The sequence below is a fragment of the Notamacropus eugenii genome, chromosome 5 (genome assembly GCF_028372415.1).
Source record: "Notamacropus eugenii isolate mMacEug1 chromosome 5, mMacEug1.pri_v2, whole genome shotgun sequence".
NCBI classification, from domain to species: Eukaryota; Metazoa; Chordata; class Mammalia; order Diprotodontia; family Macropodidae; genus Notamacropus; species Notamacropus eugenii.
The window spans coordinates 416,046,353-416,065,522 of record NC_092876.1 but is presented as its reverse complement, the minus strand read 5'-3'; the positions used below and the strand labels follow the sequence as shown (position 1 = coordinate 416,065,522).

The following is a 19,170-nucleotide window of genomic DNA, read 5'->3' as shown; positions in this document are numbered from 1 at the left end:
CATTAGAAAAATTCAATCCTTTCCCCACTGTTTTGAACATAAATATAGTTCAGAGAAAAATCTCCTAGTAGAACTTGGAGGAGATTTAAATTACCAAACTAGAAAGCTCAGGGCCAACACAGCTGATGAACCTGAAGATTACTATCACACCTCCTGACACAAAAAAAACTATGCAAATTCAATGAAAAATGTTACTGCTGTTACCTTCAGAGTACAATTATTGATGAAACAGCAACTGATACTCTCACACCTCCCCACACAAAAAAAGCCATGCAAATTTAGTGGAAAATGTTGCTGCTATTACCTTCAGCACACAATAATGGATGAAATGCAGTTTATAAACACTAGTTACTGAAAGGCTACAGACAGTTTATTGTCCTTCAGGGGTTATAGGGTAAACCTCACAGTACAAGGTCACCCTGAAATTGATACTGCCAGGAGAATCATCTTATCCCTCCCTTCAGGGAGGTGACCTCATTCCAAAAACTGCCAATTGTTGCCACGTGTCGTGGTCTGGGCCTAACTCAGGCTAGTCCCCTGTATTTTAGGTCTGAAATTAGAATGAAAAGAGAAACTGATAGTCGATCTAACAATTATTAATAAAAGGGGTTTTACTTAGCCATAAACAGAGGAAGGACATTCAGAGCAGAGAAGAGATATTCATCCAGGACATAATTTTGATTCAGTTCAGTCAAGATCTTCTGAGTCAGTGTTAAGTTATCCTGCAAGTCTGCAGTCAGAAGCGTGACAGAAAAGGCCTAGCCCTTCATGTCCTGGCTGTTTTGTTCCTAGAATGTCAGAAAGCTATGTCAGTGTGCCAAACCTCAAATGGTCCTGAACCAATAAACTCTCAAGGACAGCTTCAATAAATTCAGCCCCAGTTCTCATGTACTTTTTAGTTCTGCATTGAGTTACCTACTGGACACCACAAACTGAATGCCCCAAAGGCATCTCAAACTTAATATCAGGAACTGAACACATTATCTTTCCCCCAAAAAATCTTCCCTTCTTCCTTACTTCCCTAATTTTGTCAAAGGTCCCACCATTTTTCCAGTCCCCTAGGTTCATAATCGCAGCTTTATCCTGGACTTCTCATTCTCCCTCACCCCACATTCCCAATCAGTTAACAAATCTTACTTACCATTTCTACATATACATACACATACACATATACATATACATAGTACCTATATCTTTATACCTATCTCTTTCTCCTCTCCTTTCCTCTCCCTCCTTACCTTGGGGTATGCTACCTCTTTTCCTTTGAGTTTACTGGTTAAATTTCTTTCTCAAAGACCAAGCCTTAAGCCCAATTCACTCTGGAGCTAATAGATTGGACAATAGGTCCCTACCCTCCTACCACAGAGTGAATGTAAATACTAAATAGTAACTGTTTCTCTTTTGGCCAAGAACCCTGAGGCTCTTCCTCTCCAAGTTTGAGGTTTTTTTTAATTAAAAGGGCCATCCCTTGAGTAACTACTTAAAGAAGCCTAGTCACTGAAAGGTGTATCTCACTCAAAGTAAGAACCTGAAAAGACCTTAGCCTAAAAGGGCCAAGGTCTCCCATTGCATCCTGGGCCATCTCCAGTCATCCTGATGAATATCTGGCCACTGGACCCAGATGTCTCTGGAGGAGACAGTGAGGCTGATGACCTTGCTCAGCCCTCCCTCACTCAAATCAAAGTCAACTGCAAGTCATGTCATCATCTCCCTGATGTCAGGGTCCTCTTTGAAGATGAAGGACAAATACAGCCTCTTGCATGTGACCCTTATTACCTTAGTTTAAGCTACCCTCACCTCTTGTCTAGATTATTACAATGAAATCTTTAGTTGGTCTCCTTGGCTCAAGTTTCTCTCCATTCCAATTCATCCTACAGATCGCTGCCAAAGGGATTTTCCTTAAACATAAATCTAACGGTCAATTCCAGTAACTCCCATTGCATCTGCCTCAGATATAAACTCCTCATTTAACTTCTTTAAAGTCTTTCTCAACCTGAACCCAATCTTCTTTCCAGCCTCCTTCCCCTTTTTGCCTTCTACCACACTGGCCTTCTCTTTGCTCTTCTCACACAGCATTTCATCTTCTCTTTCCATGCCTTTTCACTGACCATCCCAAGGGACTGGAATGCACTCTCTCCTTACCTCAGCCTCACAGTTTCCTTTGGAAAACATCTCAAGCACCATCTTCTGCATGAACCCTTTCTTGATCTACCCAACTAGGTACAGTGGATAGAGTGCCAGGCCTGGAGTCAGGAAGACTCATTTTCCCGAGTTCAAAAGTGGCTTCAGGCACACCACATTTGGGACCCTGTACAAATCACTTACCTCTATTTGCCTCAGTTTCCTCATCTGTAAAATAAGCTGGAGAAGGAAATGGCAAACCACTTCCAGTATCTTTGTCAAGAAAGCCTCAAATGGGGTCACAAAGATCAGGGATGTGACTGAACAACAACATAATACATTTTTATTTATTAACTTTATATTTATATATATTTATATGTGCACCTTTAATCCCCCTGAATCATACCTTTGAAGTGTTTTTTTATAAGAGATACAGTACGTGGATTTTGTTTTCAACATTTTTATTCTAGAACTTTGAGCTAAATTTTTAGCTAGTGAGATATTTTTCAACCCACACACAAACATCTTAACGTGGCCATTTGCCATTCTATCTGCACATTTTTCCCATTGTTTACCCTTCTTTCTTTCACAGAATTCCTCTTGACTTCTGAAACAAAGAATTTTTCATGCAGCTACCAGATGATCCTGTATTTTGCTAAAATTTTGCACAAAACTACTAGTTTCATAGACATATCGTGAAAATAAAGTGTTGGAAGGGACGTCTAAATCTTCATCTAACTCTATCTTCTGTTTCCAGTTAACCTTCACCTAAACCATTCTAGAAATATTTAGCTTCATAGGAAAGTTTGCAAAAGAAGAATATTCTAACACTTGTCTTAGTAACTTTTGTTACCTAATATATCATATCGATCTATTATGGAAACTTGACAATCTATGACTCGTAACTGGACTATAGCTCAGGAAAGGTACAATTTATTTAAAAGAATTTATCAGAACAGGTAAAAGTGGTAGTAAAGTAGTGGGCTAACTCTCCAAACTCCTACTCCCATTAGCACGCAGAGTACCCAGAAAGCAGCTGTTTCCCCTCAGGATTTTAGGGATATCTCTAAGGAGCTGTGTCACTCTGGAGTCCCATTCTGTGTCCTCTCCCCCAAAATTGATTAACTAAACATCTGTACTACAACATCACTGCAAGTGGTCATCAGGGTTCTGCCTTAAGACTTCCAGTGAGGTAGAACTCATTACTTTGAGGCAGCCCATTACACTTTTGGATAGTTCTAATTCTTAGCAAGTTTTTCCTGACATCAAGTCAAAATCTGCCTGTCTGAAACTTTCATTTTAGTTCTATCTTTTGAGGCCAAACAGTACAAGTCTAAACCTTTTTTTACCTGGCTACACTTCAAAAGCTTACGTACTACTTTCTTCACCCTGCTTTGAAGACGGTGTAAGTTTCCCTTGCATTGTCCACATATTCAAAGTGTCAAAGAGATGGGTTGGTTTTGGGGGGTTTTTCTTGATCTGGTCAGGAACAAGAATCTACTTGTCCTTAATGTCTTAGATGTCTTCTGAGGACCCTCCCCATTCTTAGACTCTATAATGAGTTAGCATGTTATAGTAACAACTCCTTTCTCAATTTCCTTACAGATGCTAAGCTGTTTAGAACACATGTACCATGATCTTGGTCTAGTCAAAGATTTTAATATCAACCCTATCACACTGAAGAGATGGCTGGTAATTATTAAGCATACAATTTGTCCCTTGTTTAAAATTATAAATGTTTTGATTCCCTAAATACTTCTCGGACAAAACTGGGCTTTCCAAAAATGAAGAGTGTCCTTAGAAGTGTTATGTTGTAAACTATGTTTCTTGTTTGACTATTTTTAACTCTCCATCAAGCTGGGATAGAATTTATAATAAGAATAGAAATTGTTACAGTGCTACAAATTAGTGGAGGCAAAGATAGTTGATCTTTGCAAAATTAATTTTCTAATGTGACAGCCTGAAAAAATTCAAGATCTGAGAAAATTCTTGGGATCCAGAAGTTCAAAAAAAGTCTTGGGATCCTAGAGATGAGGCAGAAGTGTATGTGTGAGAGTGAGAGTGTATGTGTATATGTATGTATGTACGTGTGTGTATGATGCTTCTCATTCTGAGTTGGTTAAAAACTGAATTAATTTACAGCTTCTGTTCAAGGCCACCAGAGGCAGTATGGTTTAATGAACAGAGAGCTGGCTTTGGTGTCTAAAAGTGCAGAGTCCTACCTCTGACACATACTATAAAAACTTAGTAAACTTCTTTACTTTCTCAGTTCCCCTGTAAGACCACAAATTTCAAACAATCTCTGATTCTCACTTCTTCAATGAAATCACAGATTCAGACCCCCCCCAAAAAAAACAATTAAAGTACAACTGAACTAGCTACAAGAGATGGAGATGGGTGGGACAACTCCTAAAACCTATTTTTATTATAAATAAACAATATTCCTTGCACCTTAAACTTTGATGAATTTTTTTTTAAAAAAAAAGGAGAATCAAATAAAATTGCAAAAAGTAAAATAAGTAAAATGAGACGATGTGTTCTAATGGACCTTGCCTTAGGAGGTTTTATTGCTGACTTAATTCATGTCTCATGAAAAGTAAATTCACTTTAGGAGTCCCAATGTCCCCCTATGTCACAAAGGTAATCGTGCCTGCTTCAGGTGAGATTTATCAGGCCTCTCAGTGTCTTCAGAGATATGTACCCACTAAGAATAAATGGCATTATTACCATCATTACTATTATAGAACAAGAATGAGGGGGAGTTTTAAGGAAAAAGAACAATAAACCCTGAGGTTAGACATGGAGAGGAAATGGAATCCTAACCACTCTTCCTAAGCTAATGGTGCCAAAAATTCAGCTCATATTATGTATTTTTGCTTTTATTTTGGCAGCTCTGTATCCATGACAACTACAGGGATAACCCCTTTCATAACTTTCGACACTGCTTCTGTGTGACTCAGATGATGTACTGCATGATATGTCTCTGCTTTCTCCAGGTGGGTCCTTGTTCTGCCTCTTCTAAAAACATATTTCTCCTGCTTTCCTTCAGTCTTGGCACTCATTACAGCCTCACAATGCTAAGAAAGGAATGAAAAAAAGATCTAGATTTTATCTGGGGAAAAAAGCATCTTTCCTTGGGCAGAAGAAAAGGGGAACACTCTATTAGCAGTCCCTGGTTGACAAGGACAGCTACCTCCAAATTTACCCCAACCTATGTACCAAGAAATGACTAAAATTAAGACTTTTCAAGTCATTAATCTTATAGTCTGTTATTTTCTTATCCTCCTACATGTGCCTTCCAGTTGAATGTCAGTGGACTAGACAAGATTCCCTCCTTCCCACCGCACTTCTCTTCTATTCTTATCTTCCCACCCTGCCCCAGCACTATCTCCATGCATGGGCTCTGGAGACAAGACCTAAATATCCGCCTCACATCTTGTAGCTTCCAGATTCTGTAGGCCCTAGGCCCTGATACAAAGTCAGCCCCAGGAGCAAGCTCCCCCTCTTTACACTCCTCCATCATACTACTGGTTTCCCAGCTTCAATCTTGCCCAGGGCCCTTTTCAAAGCAGAACTCAGTCAGAGCCACAATGCCAGGGCCAACGCTTTCATGGACTGCTGGAGGTCTTCCAGTTCTAGAATAAGAGTCCTTCCTCCATTCCCTCTGACTCATACATACACACACACACACACACACACTCACACACACACACTCATACTCACACTCACACTCACACTCATATACACACTCCAGGGCTCTCTCCAGTATAATGTCCCACTGCCTCCTGAATCTTTCCTACTGGATTACAGGTCTCCTGGGGCCTCCTTGCATTTAGCATCACCACCTGCTACAAGGTCCTCCTCAAGGAAAGATCTCAAATAGTCTTATCACCTGCCTTCCCCAAGGCAGAACTTCTCTCTAATCAGTTTTACTGTAGCTGGACAAACTTTCAATAGTTAACGTATTGCAATTATCCTATAGTCTTCCCATCCCAGGAATTTGGAACCCTCAGCTAATGATGTACAAATACTATTCTCCATGCCCAGCTGCCTCTTGTTTACTCCAATTTACCTCAACCATACTCACTAATGTTCCCCTTTTGATCTGACTGCCTTCTTTGTCCTCTGAAATAACTGCTCCAAAATGAACAAACTTCTTTTCATTTTAAAATTCTTTGTCACTCCTTTCATTTTCCCATTTTTAAGTCTTTAGTGAATCAAGTCTTTAGTGAACTATATTGTTCTCTGCTCTTAAATCCTTTGTTCCCTTGTCCTATCCCAAATCGAGCCTTTACTAACCCCTAGCCCTGAATTATTTCTAGCACTTTCTCCCTTCTCTGTTACTCACATCCTTCTGGACAAAGAAGACAGAAGTTTAATATCACAGGGATGGGGAACGTAAGAGGGGAAGAAAGCTTGCTAATCATTAAGGAATGAGTGCAGAGACCAAGTAATAATGAAATTTTCTGGATGAAGGCAGGTGATTGGAAAGGTTCACGGTCAAAGTTTTATGTCACAAATTGCTTAATGTACCATGTTGCTATGAATTGGGACAAGGCTGATGGCTTTATGGCCCTTTTTGGTAAGGTTATTTGTCCTAGCCTTTCTTTGACAGCAGGACCTAGATGAGTTGTGCTCTTTGGGTTGGTCCAAAAGGCCTAGAGAAAAAATAGTTTGTCCCTGTCTATAATCCCTGTAGCCTAGCCAAGAGGCAGAAGGTGGTTTGTCCCTATCTGAAAACCTAGTAAAGGGAAGTTTGTCCCAGATTTTCCTTACTAACTTTAAATAGGGTCTGGCCATACATATTGTGAGGTTCACAAGACTAGAGCAAAATGAGGTACACCTAGTATTGTAACTAGATAGCATAGCTAGAGCACCAGGCCTGGAGTCAGGAAGACCTGAGTTCAAACCTATCCTCAGACACTTACTAGATGTGTGACCCTAGTCAAGTCACTTCACTTCTATTTGTCTCAGTTTCTTCATCTGTTAAATGGAGATAATAATATCACCTACCTCTCAGGGTTGTTGTGAGGATCAAATGAGATAATAATTATGAAGTACTTAGTAAGCACATAGTAAGAGCTATTTAAATATTATTATTACTTTCCATTAACAATCAGTCAGTAGACACACTTAGCTGTTAGGAAAAACATTTACTAAGATGGTATAGTGAAAACAATACTTACCAAGCATCTGCACTCCACCTCCACCCTGACCCCCATCCTTTTAGTCCCACTGTACCCCTGGGGGCACATTCTCCTGAAAATACCTAAAGCATTCATGGAAAGAACAGAAATAAACTTGTGCAATGATAGTGAGGCACATATTGAGAGAACACAAGTGTCCAAGGTTACACCCTCCTTTGGCCCCTCCGGGTTTCAAAGTCCTCTCTTCGTGTTTTCTTTGAGCTCACCTCTCAATTTTTAGGCCTACTTCTCTCATGAGTCCAAAGCCAGATTTCTTGTAGGTTGACCTTTGTCCCCATATTGATCTTTTTGACTCAGAAATGTGTTAATACTTCATAAACAGATTAATAGGTGTCAGAGTTTTGTTACTACATCCATACTTCATCATATGTGATTTTATTCCATGACTATGTCAGCTAAATCAAATCTGCCTTCCTTGACCCAAACACAAGATCAAAACAGACTTCAGCTAAAGACTTTCACACACACACACACACACACACACACACACACATACACACACACAAACACAAATTGAGGTCATTTGCCAAGAAACTCCCCCTTTTCTCACTCTGCTCATTTCATATTACTCAAACATCTTCCTCCCATCTCTACTAACTCCTTTTTTTATCCAACTTCAGATGAAAAGATGATTCTTCTTGTCAGGGTCAACCTCAGTGAGTGGCCTCAATTATTTGGTAAACTATGAGGCAAAATCCCCAGCAGAGAGGATGGTAGGAGGTAGAGGCTTAGGAAGCTTGAGAAGAGATGGGAAGGTTTGAAGCACCTGTTGTGAGTACAATAGGGAATCAACGAAGGAGGTGTCTACTGGTGCATGCAATATATATGTATATATATAAAACCAAGATTACAGAAGTCTGGGATCCACCAGATCTTCTGATCGCTTCTTACCCTGCTACTTGACTTGTTTCTATATTTAATATTATCATCCTGAATTCTAGAGTAATCTAAGGAAATGTCTGGGACTTAATAAAATTGCAACCTCCTTCTCATTAATTAATTAATTAATGTTACCTCTAATCTCAACTCCAATTCATCAAACCCTCACTATAGTTACTCTGGAACACACTTCTAGAAACACAGTTTCATGGTTCAGTTTGCTCTACATACTGATTAAAGTCTCTCAAGATTCCCTTTCATACTTTTCCTCACAGTAAGAGTTTAATTCATTCTCTGAGGAAAGAAGTTAGTTATGAGTGTCTTTTTTCTTTGTCCCTTCTTCAGCCATCACATCAATCAAGTCTTTTAGAATACTCTGTAGACTATCAGTTCCTCATAGACTTTTCTTAGCAATTAAGACAGTTTTCACAAGAAATAAGTTTCACTTCACCTTCTTTCTGTTTTTTTCTACAGTTTATGTAATATATTCTATATCAAAGTTAAAACACACAGTTTTCTGACTCCATAGGATGAAATGCCACATAATAAGACATAGTAAGATTACTCCCAACTGCTAGAACAGCTTTTCTGCAGCATTCCATTTGTCTCTTTAAGATACAGTAACAGTATGTATACTGTCAATGAGAGAGTTTGGTGAAATAAGTATGATATAAATAAATGCAAAAAATAAACAAAGCAATTTCAAGAGAGAAGGAACCTTGGAAACTGTGGAGCTAGGGGAAGCATCAAGAAAGACCTTCTATAGGAGATAGTACCTCCCAAGTATGTACTGAAGGAAGTTAGGAATTCTAAGAGGTCAAGGTAAGAAAGGAATATGTTCCAAATATGTGGGACTGATCATTCACTTCCATTAAAAATCAATAATGATTTTTTTTCTGTAAAGTGAGCATAAAAAGCTGAATAACTATATACTATTGCATTTTTTTTTCTATTGCAGGAAAAATTTTCTCAAATGGATATCTTAGTTCTAATGACAGCAGCTATCTGTCATGATCTGGATCACCCAGGATATAATAATACGTATGTTCACAAATTTTTTTGTCATCTTTATTTTGAAGGATAAACTGGCAAGCAAAAGAGAAGTGATTCATTATATCAAACAATCACCTGATATTCATAACAATTTAAATTTGTAGCTGCAAGATAAGACTTTCTCTTTTTTTTTCACTTAACATAGACTTTCAACGAAAGGGTTCATATCTCTCCCTATGTATCTTATCATCTATGCCATGATTTTCCAGTTTGGAAGGTTTGAAAAAAATAGTTCTATTTTCTCCTTAGAAGAAGTAAAGGTATTTTGACAAGATCATGATTTCATTATGAGGATACTCCCTTCTACTCTTTTCATTTTGTCCAATATTTATACCAAAATTTATATCTTTTCTTTGCACATTCACACCCAGCAACATCTGCAGTATGGCACAATGAAAACATCATCAACTCTAGACTCAGAAGACCTGGGTTCAAATTTCAACCTCTGATAATCTATGTGAATTTAAATAAATCACTAATATTCCCTCAATTTCCTCTGCTACCTCTGAGTTCTATTTTTAATTTAATTGTTCATGTAAATAAAGAAATTGAGGGTATTGTGCTAAATAACTTTTAAAGTCTCTCTTAGGTGTATGATTCTTTGAAATAGGAAATAAATTTAAACTTGTTTGGCTTGAAAATATATTCTGATTTTATTAGTTAATTGCTTTTTTAATAAGTTGAAAATGTTAGTATTTTTGTAAGACCTTGGAATGGAATACATTTTTTCTCAAAATTCAGTATCAAAAATCTATGACTACAAATTTATATATCTCACATATATGTTTATATATTTGTGGAAGATGGGAGAAATAGAAACATGGAAGCTAGAGAAAGTTTATAAATATATAATAAGTCACAAAGTAATGAGATTGGTTTCAGAAACCAGTCAGTCATAGGCTTCTTTGCTTCTTGGTCATATTTGACACACAATTCCTCTCTTATCTTTCCCCCATTAGATTTTAAGCTTTTCAAGAGTAACTATATAATTTTCATCTTTGTATTCTCATTGCCTACTCTAGTGTTTTGCCATAGTAGGTGCTATAAAAAAAAGTTTGCTAAATGAAATTTAATTGAACATGCAGAAAATTCTACTCCAAAGAAAGTAATTACAAGGCTTGATTATCTTATATGTTGAAATTTTCATTTTGTATGTGGAATGTAATACAAAATACAATAGACTTAGAAAGTAGAAGGCCTCCCAAGCAACATTCTTGACCTTCTATGAGCCCTAATATTCTCATTTCTAAAATGGGGATAGTAAAATTGGGTAACTATTTGCTTTAACAGGGTTCTTATATGGGTAAAATAAAATTAAATAGCATGTATACATAAGATTATTAAGTTAGCAGTAGATTTTGGTTATCACATGATGCATAACGCATTGCTATGTAGGATACATCTGTGTAAACTGTAAGTGGTATTTAGATTTCTCTCTTTTCTTGATACCAGTTACCAGATTAATGCACGCACGGAACTTGCAATACGCTACAATGACATTTCACCTCTGGAGAACCATCACTGTGCAGTGGCTTTCCAGATCATTTCCCAGCCTGAATGCAATATTTTCTCCAATGTAACAACAGAAGATTTCAAAAAGATAAGACAGGTTTGTAAATGGGGACCCAATAGCTACAATATCTAGACTATGGGAACAGAGGACACTTTTCTATGACTTTTCTCCTTTTTTTTTTTTTTTGTTAATTTTCAAAACTTTGTTATTGTTTCTTTTCAAAGTGTAATTTAACATTTTATTTTCCTCATTTACACATAAAACTAATTTTAATATCAGAGTTTTTTTAATTTTTATTTCAAATTCTCTTTCCCCCCTCCTCAGTGGTCTCCCCTTCTCATTGAGAAGGCAAGCAATTTGATACAGGTTATACATGTGTAATCATGCAAAACATATTTCCATGTTAGTCATGCTGTGAAGGAAAACAACCAGAAGAAAACCTAAGAAAAATAAAGAAAAAGTATGCTTTGATCTATATTCAGATGTCATCAGTTCTTTGAGATAGATAGCATTTTTCATCATAAGTCCATCAAAATTGTCTTGGAACACTATATTGTTGATAATAGCTGTCATTCATATTTGATCATGATACAATATTGCTGTTACTGTATACAGTGTTCTCCTAGTTCTGCTCAATTCATTTGGTATCAGTTCATGTAAGTCTTTTCAGTTTTTTCTGAGGACATACTGCTCATCATTTCTTACAGCACAATAATGTTCCATCACAAGCACATATTATAATTTCTTTAGCCATGCCCTCAATTTTCAATTCTTTGCCACTACATAGAAAGCTTCTAGTTTTTGTACATATAGGCCCTTTTCATTTTTGTTTTTGAACTCTTTGGGATATGCCTAGAAGCAGTATGGCTTGGTCAAAAGGTATGCACGGTTTTATAGCCCTTTGGGCATAGTTCCAAATTGCTCCTCAGAATGATTGAGTCAGTATACAACTTCACTAACAGCGCATTGGTGTCTCAATCTTCCCATACCCTCTGTATGACATGCATCATTATTCTTTCTATCATATTAGCCAAGCTGATAGGTGTGGGGTATACCTCAGAGCTATTTTAATTTGCATTTTTCTAATCAATAGTGATTTAGAGCATTTTTACATATGACTGTAGATAGCTTTGATTACTTTGAAAACTGCCTATTCATATCTTTTGATCATTTATCAGTTGGGAAATGCCTTACTTCTATACATTTGACTCAGTTCTCCATATATTTGAGAAGTGAGGTTTTATCAGAGAAATCATCAATTTTTATATGATTACTACGTATTTCCTCCATCCTATTTTCCCCCATTTACCCTACTCTCTCTTTTCACCCTCTTCATTCTCAAAAGTGTTTTGCTTCTGACTCTTACCTTCTCCATTCCACCCTCCCTTCTATCAACCCTATCTCTCCCCCCTTCTTTTCTCATCCTTTCCCTCTCTTACTTCCTTGTAGGATAAGATAGACTTCTGTACTGAATTGACTGTCTATGTTATTCCCTCTTTTAGTCAATTCCAATGAGAGTAAGGTTCAAGTGTTCTCTGCCACCTCCCATATATTCTCCTCCACTGTGAAAGTTCTTTCTTCCCTGTTTTATGTGAGATATATCCCATTCTACTTCTCCCTTTCCCCTTCTCCCAGTGCATTCTTCTTCCTTATCATTTAATTTTGTTTTGGGGGTTTTTTAAAATAATAGTCTCATCATATTCAATTCACATCTGAGCCTTCTTTGCCCTAATAATGACAAAGTTATTAGGAGTTACAATATCATTTTCTCATATAGGAATGTAAATATTTTAACTTTACTGAGTCCCTTATGATTTCTCTTTCCTGTTCTCATTTTTATGCTTCTCTTGAATCTTATATTTAAAAGTCAAATTTTCTATTCAGCTCTGGTCTTTTCATCAGGAATCCTTGAAAGTCCTCTATTTCAATGAATATCCATTTTATCCCCTGAAGGATTATACTCAGTTTTGCTGGATAGGCAATTCTTGGTTATAATCTTCACCCCTTTGCCCCCCCGAATATCATATTCCAAGTCCTCTACTCCTTTAATTTACAAACTGCTAAATCTTGTATTATCCTGGTTGTGGCTCCATGATATCTGAAATGTTTCTTTCTGACTACTTCCAATATTTTCACCTCGACCTTGGAGTTCCGGAATTTGGGTACACTATTCCTGAGTGTTTTCATTTTGGGGTCTCTTTCGGGAGATGATTGGTATATTTTTTTCAATTTATATTTTACCCTCTGGTTCTAGACTATCAGGGCAGTTTTCCTGGATCATTTCTTGAAAGATGATGTCTAGGCTCTTTTTTGATCATAACTTTCAGATAGCCCAATACATAAATAAATGAAGCGAACAGAACTAGGAAAACATTGTACACAGTAACAGCAACATTATTCGAAGACTAACTTTGATAGATATAGTTCTTCTCAGCAATGCAAAGATCTGACAACTCCAAAAGACTCATGATAGAAAATGCCATCCATATTCAGAAAAAGAACTATGGAGTCTGCATGCAGATCGAAGCACACTATTTGCTCTCTTTTTTTGTTTTTGTTTCTTCTTTCTCCCTGGTTTCTCCCATTGGTTCTAATTTTTCCTTACAGCATGAGTAATGTGAAAATATGTTTGATATGAATGTACATGTAGAACCTGTATCAGATTGCATGCCATCGTGGGGAGGGGGGAGGAAAGAGGAGAGAGGGGGGAGAAAATTTGGAACGCAAAATCCTATGGAAGTAAATGTTGAAAATTAAAAATAAGTAAATTAATTTTTTAAAAATAGTGTCTTGTTTCTAGTCTATCCTCTGACTAGCTATGTGACTGAGAACAAATCTTTTAATGCTCAGTGCCCAGTCAACTCTATAAATTACAGAAGAGTTTCCAGTCTGCAGTAGTAGAGGGAATTTTCAGTTAGGTGGTATACCATTCTGATGAATTCATATTGTCTGGTTCAAAAGAGCATTCCCAGTTTACATCTAGGAAACAATTTAATTCCAGAGAAAATGTAAAAGACATATATGTGTGTTTATAGGTAGATGGACAAATAAATAGACTATTTGATTCATGCATTGTCATTTCAATTATTTAGGGGATAATTACATTAATCCTGGCCACAGACATGGCAAGACATGCAGAAATTATGGATTCTTTTAAGGAGAAAATGGAAAATTTTGACTACACAAATGAGGATCACATGATTTATGTAAGTAGACTTCTGATACTTCATTCTTCTAGTGATCATAATTCAACAAGGCCTTTTGTTTATGTTATCATATTTATATGCAGGATGCAATGCCTACAACCTTTCCAAGTCATAGTTTGCCTTATAAGTTTATAAGTGTGGAGTAGCTATCAGAATCTTACTCATGGGCAATTCTGTGAAAGGTCATTTGTGCCCCAATATTTCAGAATCCATAACAAGTGTACACTGACTAACTGAGAGCTGAAGAATTACAGTTCAAATGTCCTGGTTTCAGTGGATGATGATATACCTGCCTCCCAAGAAAACTAACCAAGTAGACAATAATGTGAAATTTGCTTCTGAAAGATTATTTGACTTTTAGCAAATAATGTTGACTTACAAAGTCCCAGATGATTTCAAGGTCACTGAAGTCTTCCTATTACTGAATAACCTTGAAATATAATGCATTCTCCAGTCAGTCTCTAATATGTGATCAGTTTTGTATGAGAGAAATGGAAGAAAAGAATTAATTTTGTTCTGCATTCTTGTGAATATAATGAACTCTGTTATCTGGCACTTTATTGGATTGAATTTCATTTAAAATAGGCAAATTTGTACATCCACAGTAAAGTGAAAACGATCACTCTTCAGCACTACAAGAACTTCAAGTAGATCATCAGAGAAAGATTAATTTACGTTCCTGTCTTGGTTTGAAATAGGCTGTGTGCTACAGCTCAAAGAGACTAGGAGTCAGAAATAACTAAGCTCACATCCTGGCTCTACCATTAATATTAGCTGTATGACTTTGTCCAAGTCAATTAATTTCTTTGACCCTCAGCTTTTAAATGTATAAAATGGAGATCATATCTAGTTCACAGGATTACTGTGAAGATCAAATGAGGCATAAGAGAAGAGGGCCAAATCCCTCAGAGTAGCCCTAGAAAGACACATATAATAAGAGACTTGCTCTGAGAATGTGATCAGAGAAAACTCATTATACCTAAGCCATCTTTTTAATATAAATGTTCCCTTGGTGATGCTATTCGATTTGAATCTTGGACTTCATGATCTCCAAGGAATCTAAGTTACTTAGACAAGCACAATCTTCAAAGAAGATAAGTTACAGGTGATATAAAAGACATGGAGAAATCCATAGTGGAAATAGCCTGCAATATTTACTCAGTAATAATCCAGATGTGAAGAGTAATGTAAAAAGATATTCAAAGGAAACAGATGATTTAGAAAAGGTGTGTTGATCCTGTGGTACTAGCAAGAAATAACAACTGGACAGACAAAGTTTTCCACTAGTATCCATGAAATAAAAATATCTTGAGATATTTTGTACACTTGTTATGGATTCTGAAATATTTGATCACAAATAACCTTTCACAGAACTGCCAATGAGTAAAATTCTGATAGCTACTCAACACTTAAAAACTTACAAGGCAATGACATTCATTTGGTGGACTCTTTTCAGAGGATATATGAAAGAATATTAAAGACAACCATAGAAGATAAGAAACCATGGATTGGTCATGATCTACACTGACAGGGGGAGAATTCACATTGATAAGATTTCAGATCCATTCAGGTATTTTAGTGGACTTATAAATGATGAAACTAAGGATCAACAGTTGTGTCTTACCTAAGGGAACAGAATTATGTAAGTGTCAGGAATCAAAACAAAGGTTCTCGACTCTGAGTACAGTGTTATTTCCACTGAACCATAGCAGAGACTAATGGATAAGAAGATGAACTTGTAGTCAATTAGTACATCTGCTATGATCTGCTTCCTAGCAAATAAGAACCATATGAAAAGAAATTTTTAAATGGCCTTTGCAAAATCCACCCATCAACCAAACTCCAAAGAGGGCAAATAAGAATAGGGAATGGACTTTTTTATTTCATTGGTATAAGGAAATCTCATGTAAGAAAGCTTTATACGACAACACAGGTTGGTACTTTCTGTGAAATTTAGAGTCTTTAATGAGTTGCCTATATCACTGAGAGATTAAGTGACTCTATCAGGGACATGAGGGAAAAGTCTGTGGGAATATATGCCAATTACCTGAAGTGTCAGAAATTGACCTGTAAATCCATATGTCTATGGATATTTATTATAACTCTTTGATAATAAAATATCTTCTTTTAGCTAAAGATGATACTGATAAAATGCTGTGATATATCCAACGAAGTCCGACCAATGGAAGTAGCAGAGCCCTGGGTTGACTGTTTATTAGAAGAATACTTTATGCAGGTAAGAATGCTGCCAAGTTAAACTTCATGTCATGCCATTTAGTCATGTTTTAACAATGGTCAGTAGCTGAAAGATGGGTACCAACATGGAATAAAACATTAAGTATCTCCACAGATGAAAAGAATCACACTTAATAAAACTAGAGAAGATTGTCACTAGCCTATATTTGAAATGAAATTGACTACAGTTTTTTAAATCAATGATAATGACAACCCACACGTGCTAATATACTTGGATCACAATCAACTACCACTGTATGTCCTCCTGATCTAACTGGTCAAATTGCATGGAAGTCAAAAAATAATCAATTAAAAATGTTTAAAAAACATAAAACCTCTACTGTGTACCAAACCCTCTGCTAGGCATTGGGGAGACAAAAACAAAAGCAAAATAGTCAGTAACCTGAAGGAGTTAAGAAAGAGATTGCACACAGATACATAGATAGACAGACTGTGGTCCTTGTTGTTCAGTCATTTCAGTCATGCCCAACACTTTGTGACCCCATTTGGGGTTTTCATGGCAAAGATACTGGAGTGGTTTATCATTTCCTTTTCTAATGGTCCTTGGGTTGCAGCAGCAGAGCAGATAGCTACGCCATTTTAATGTAATTTCTACTGATGAAATCATATACGTTTCTTGTGTTGAACCATTTGATGTGTAACTCATCTCAGTAAAGAGACTAGGACTGGCTACGTAGATCTGAAAGTCACCTGCACAGAGATAATAACTGAACCCATGGGAGCTAATGAGATCAATGAGAGATACAGAGAAAGAAGAGATGAGGATTTATAACAAAGACCTATTAGGAGAAGTGGTATCATCATTATAACTATCCTTTTTTGCTTCTGTTCCTTCTCTAACCACTCTTTCCTAGTTCCCTTTGCTGGTTTTTCATCCAGGTCATGCCCATTAACTGGGTGTCCAACAAAGCTCTATCCTGGGTCCTCTTCTTCCTTTATAACATTTCACTTAGTGACCTAATCAACTCTCTGTGTTGATGATGTCACCTTCTCTTCTGACCTCCAGCTTTGCATCTCCCACTGCCTATTGGACATCTAAAACTGGATGTTCCACAGACATCTTTAACTCAACATGTCCAAAATTGGACTCATTGTCTTTTCTCCCAAAGACCTCTCCTCTTCCTAAATTACCTAGTCTTATTAAGAGTACCACCATCCTCCCGGTCACCCAGGATCACCAACTAGATGCCACCCTCAAATTTCTCTCATCACCACATTCCATCTGTTGCCAAGGCCTATTGATTTTACCTTTGTAACAGTTTTCACATATGCCCCTTTTCTCCCTCTGACACTATCCTGATACAAGTCCTCATCACTTCATGCCTGGACTATTGCAATAACCTACTTTCTGCTTTCCCTGCATCAAGTCTCTCCTCACTCTGGTTCATCCTCCACAGCTATCAAATTAATCTTCCTCATGTACAGTTCTGACCATGTCACCCTCCACCCCTCATTCAGTGGCTCCTTATCATCTCCAATATCAAATATAAAATCTTCTGTGTGATATGCAACCTGACCTTTGTAACCTGACTACTTTTCCATTCTTCTTACACCTTACACCTCTCTCTCTCTCTCTCTCTCTCTCTCTCTCTCTCTCTGTCTCTCTCTCTGTCTTTGTGTGTGTGTGTCTCTCTCACACACACACACAAACACACACACACACACACACAACTGGAATAAAGAGTATCCAAGAAAATAGGGTGCTCAACAGTGCCAAATGATCCAAAGATAGATCAACAAGGACGAGGATTGAGAAAACCCACTAGATTTGGGCACTAAGAGATAACTCTGGATAGAGGAGTTTTAATTGAGTGATGTGTTCAGATATCAGATTACAAAGGATGGAGAAACAAGTAGGAAGAGAACAGGTAACAACTATAAGATAGCTTTTTCTAGGACTTTAGCTAAGAAAGAGAGGAGACAAAAGACAGTAGTTTGAGGCAAATATGGATCTAATGGAGGTTTTTTAAGAATGGAGGAGAAACATAAAAAGGGAAACAGGAAAGGGAAATCACAAGGGAATTAATATAGTTAAACTGTGTACATTCCTATGTGGAAAAATGATACTTGTAACTCATAAGAACTTTCTCATTATTGGGGCGGTTAGAAGGAGTATACATATAGATACAGGGCACAGGTGTGAGTTGAATATGATGGAATAACTAAAAAATAAATAAAATTGAGAGGTGAGAAAGAGAAATGCATTGGGAGAAAGAGAAAGGAAGAAGTAGAGTGGGGTAAATTATCTCACATAAAAGAGACAAAGAAGAGCTTTTACAAGTGAAAGGGATGATGGGGCAGGTGGCAGGAAATGCTTGAATCCTATTTTCATTGAAATTGACTCAAAGACAGAAAAACATACACAATCAGTTGAGTACAGGAATATATCTTACCCTACAGAAAAAGCAGGAGGGGAAGAAGATTAAAAATGGGGATGTGTTCATTGAAAGGACGGTGGATTGGGAAAGGTAGTGGTCAGAAGCAAAACACTTTTGAGGAGGGACAGGGTAAAAGGAGAGAGACAATAGAACAAATAGGGGGAAATAAGATGGAGAGAAACACCATTAACAATCATAACTGAAAAATTTTTGAAGCAAGTTTCTTTGATAAATGTCTCAGTGCTCAAAGATATTGAGAAATGGGTCAAATTTATAAAAACAAGAACCACTCCCCAATTGACAAATGATCAAAAATATGAACAGGCAGTTTTCAGATGAAGTAATCAAAACTATCTATAACCATATGAAAAAATGCTCTAAATCACTATTGATTGGAGAAATGCAAATTAAAACCATTATGAAGTACTACCTCACACCTATTAGACTGACTAATAGGAAAAGGAAAATGACAAATGCTGGAGGAAATGTGGGAAAACTGAGACTAATGTACTGTTGGTGTTGTGGAAGTGATTCAGTCATTATGTAGAGTACTTTGG

The 19,170-nt window shown here is 37.0% G+C and overlaps 1 protein-coding gene across 9 annotated transcripts in view; it reads left to right on the top strand.

Annotated features, from left to right (window-relative positions):
- PDE9A (phosphodiesterase 9A) overlaps positions 1-19,170 on the top strand; it is a 169,770-nt gene that overhangs the window by 137,087 nt on the left and 13,513 nt on the right. For all 9 annotated transcript variants that reach the window (XM_072614866.1, XM_072614868.1, XM_072614869.1 and 6 more), the window contains 6 exons: positions 3,727-3,813; positions 5,013-5,117; positions 9,166-9,248; positions 10,713-10,869; positions 13,866-13,979; positions 16,111-16,215. In XM_072614866.1, coding sequence (XP_072470967.1) covers positions 3,727-3,813; positions 5,013-5,117; positions 9,166-9,248; positions 10,713-10,869; positions 13,866-13,979; positions 16,111-16,215 — 651 coding nt within the window. The remainder of the gene's footprint in view (positions 1-3,726; positions 3,814-5,012; positions 5,118-9,165; positions 9,249-10,712; positions 10,870-13,865; positions 13,980-16,110; positions 16,216-19,170) is intronic.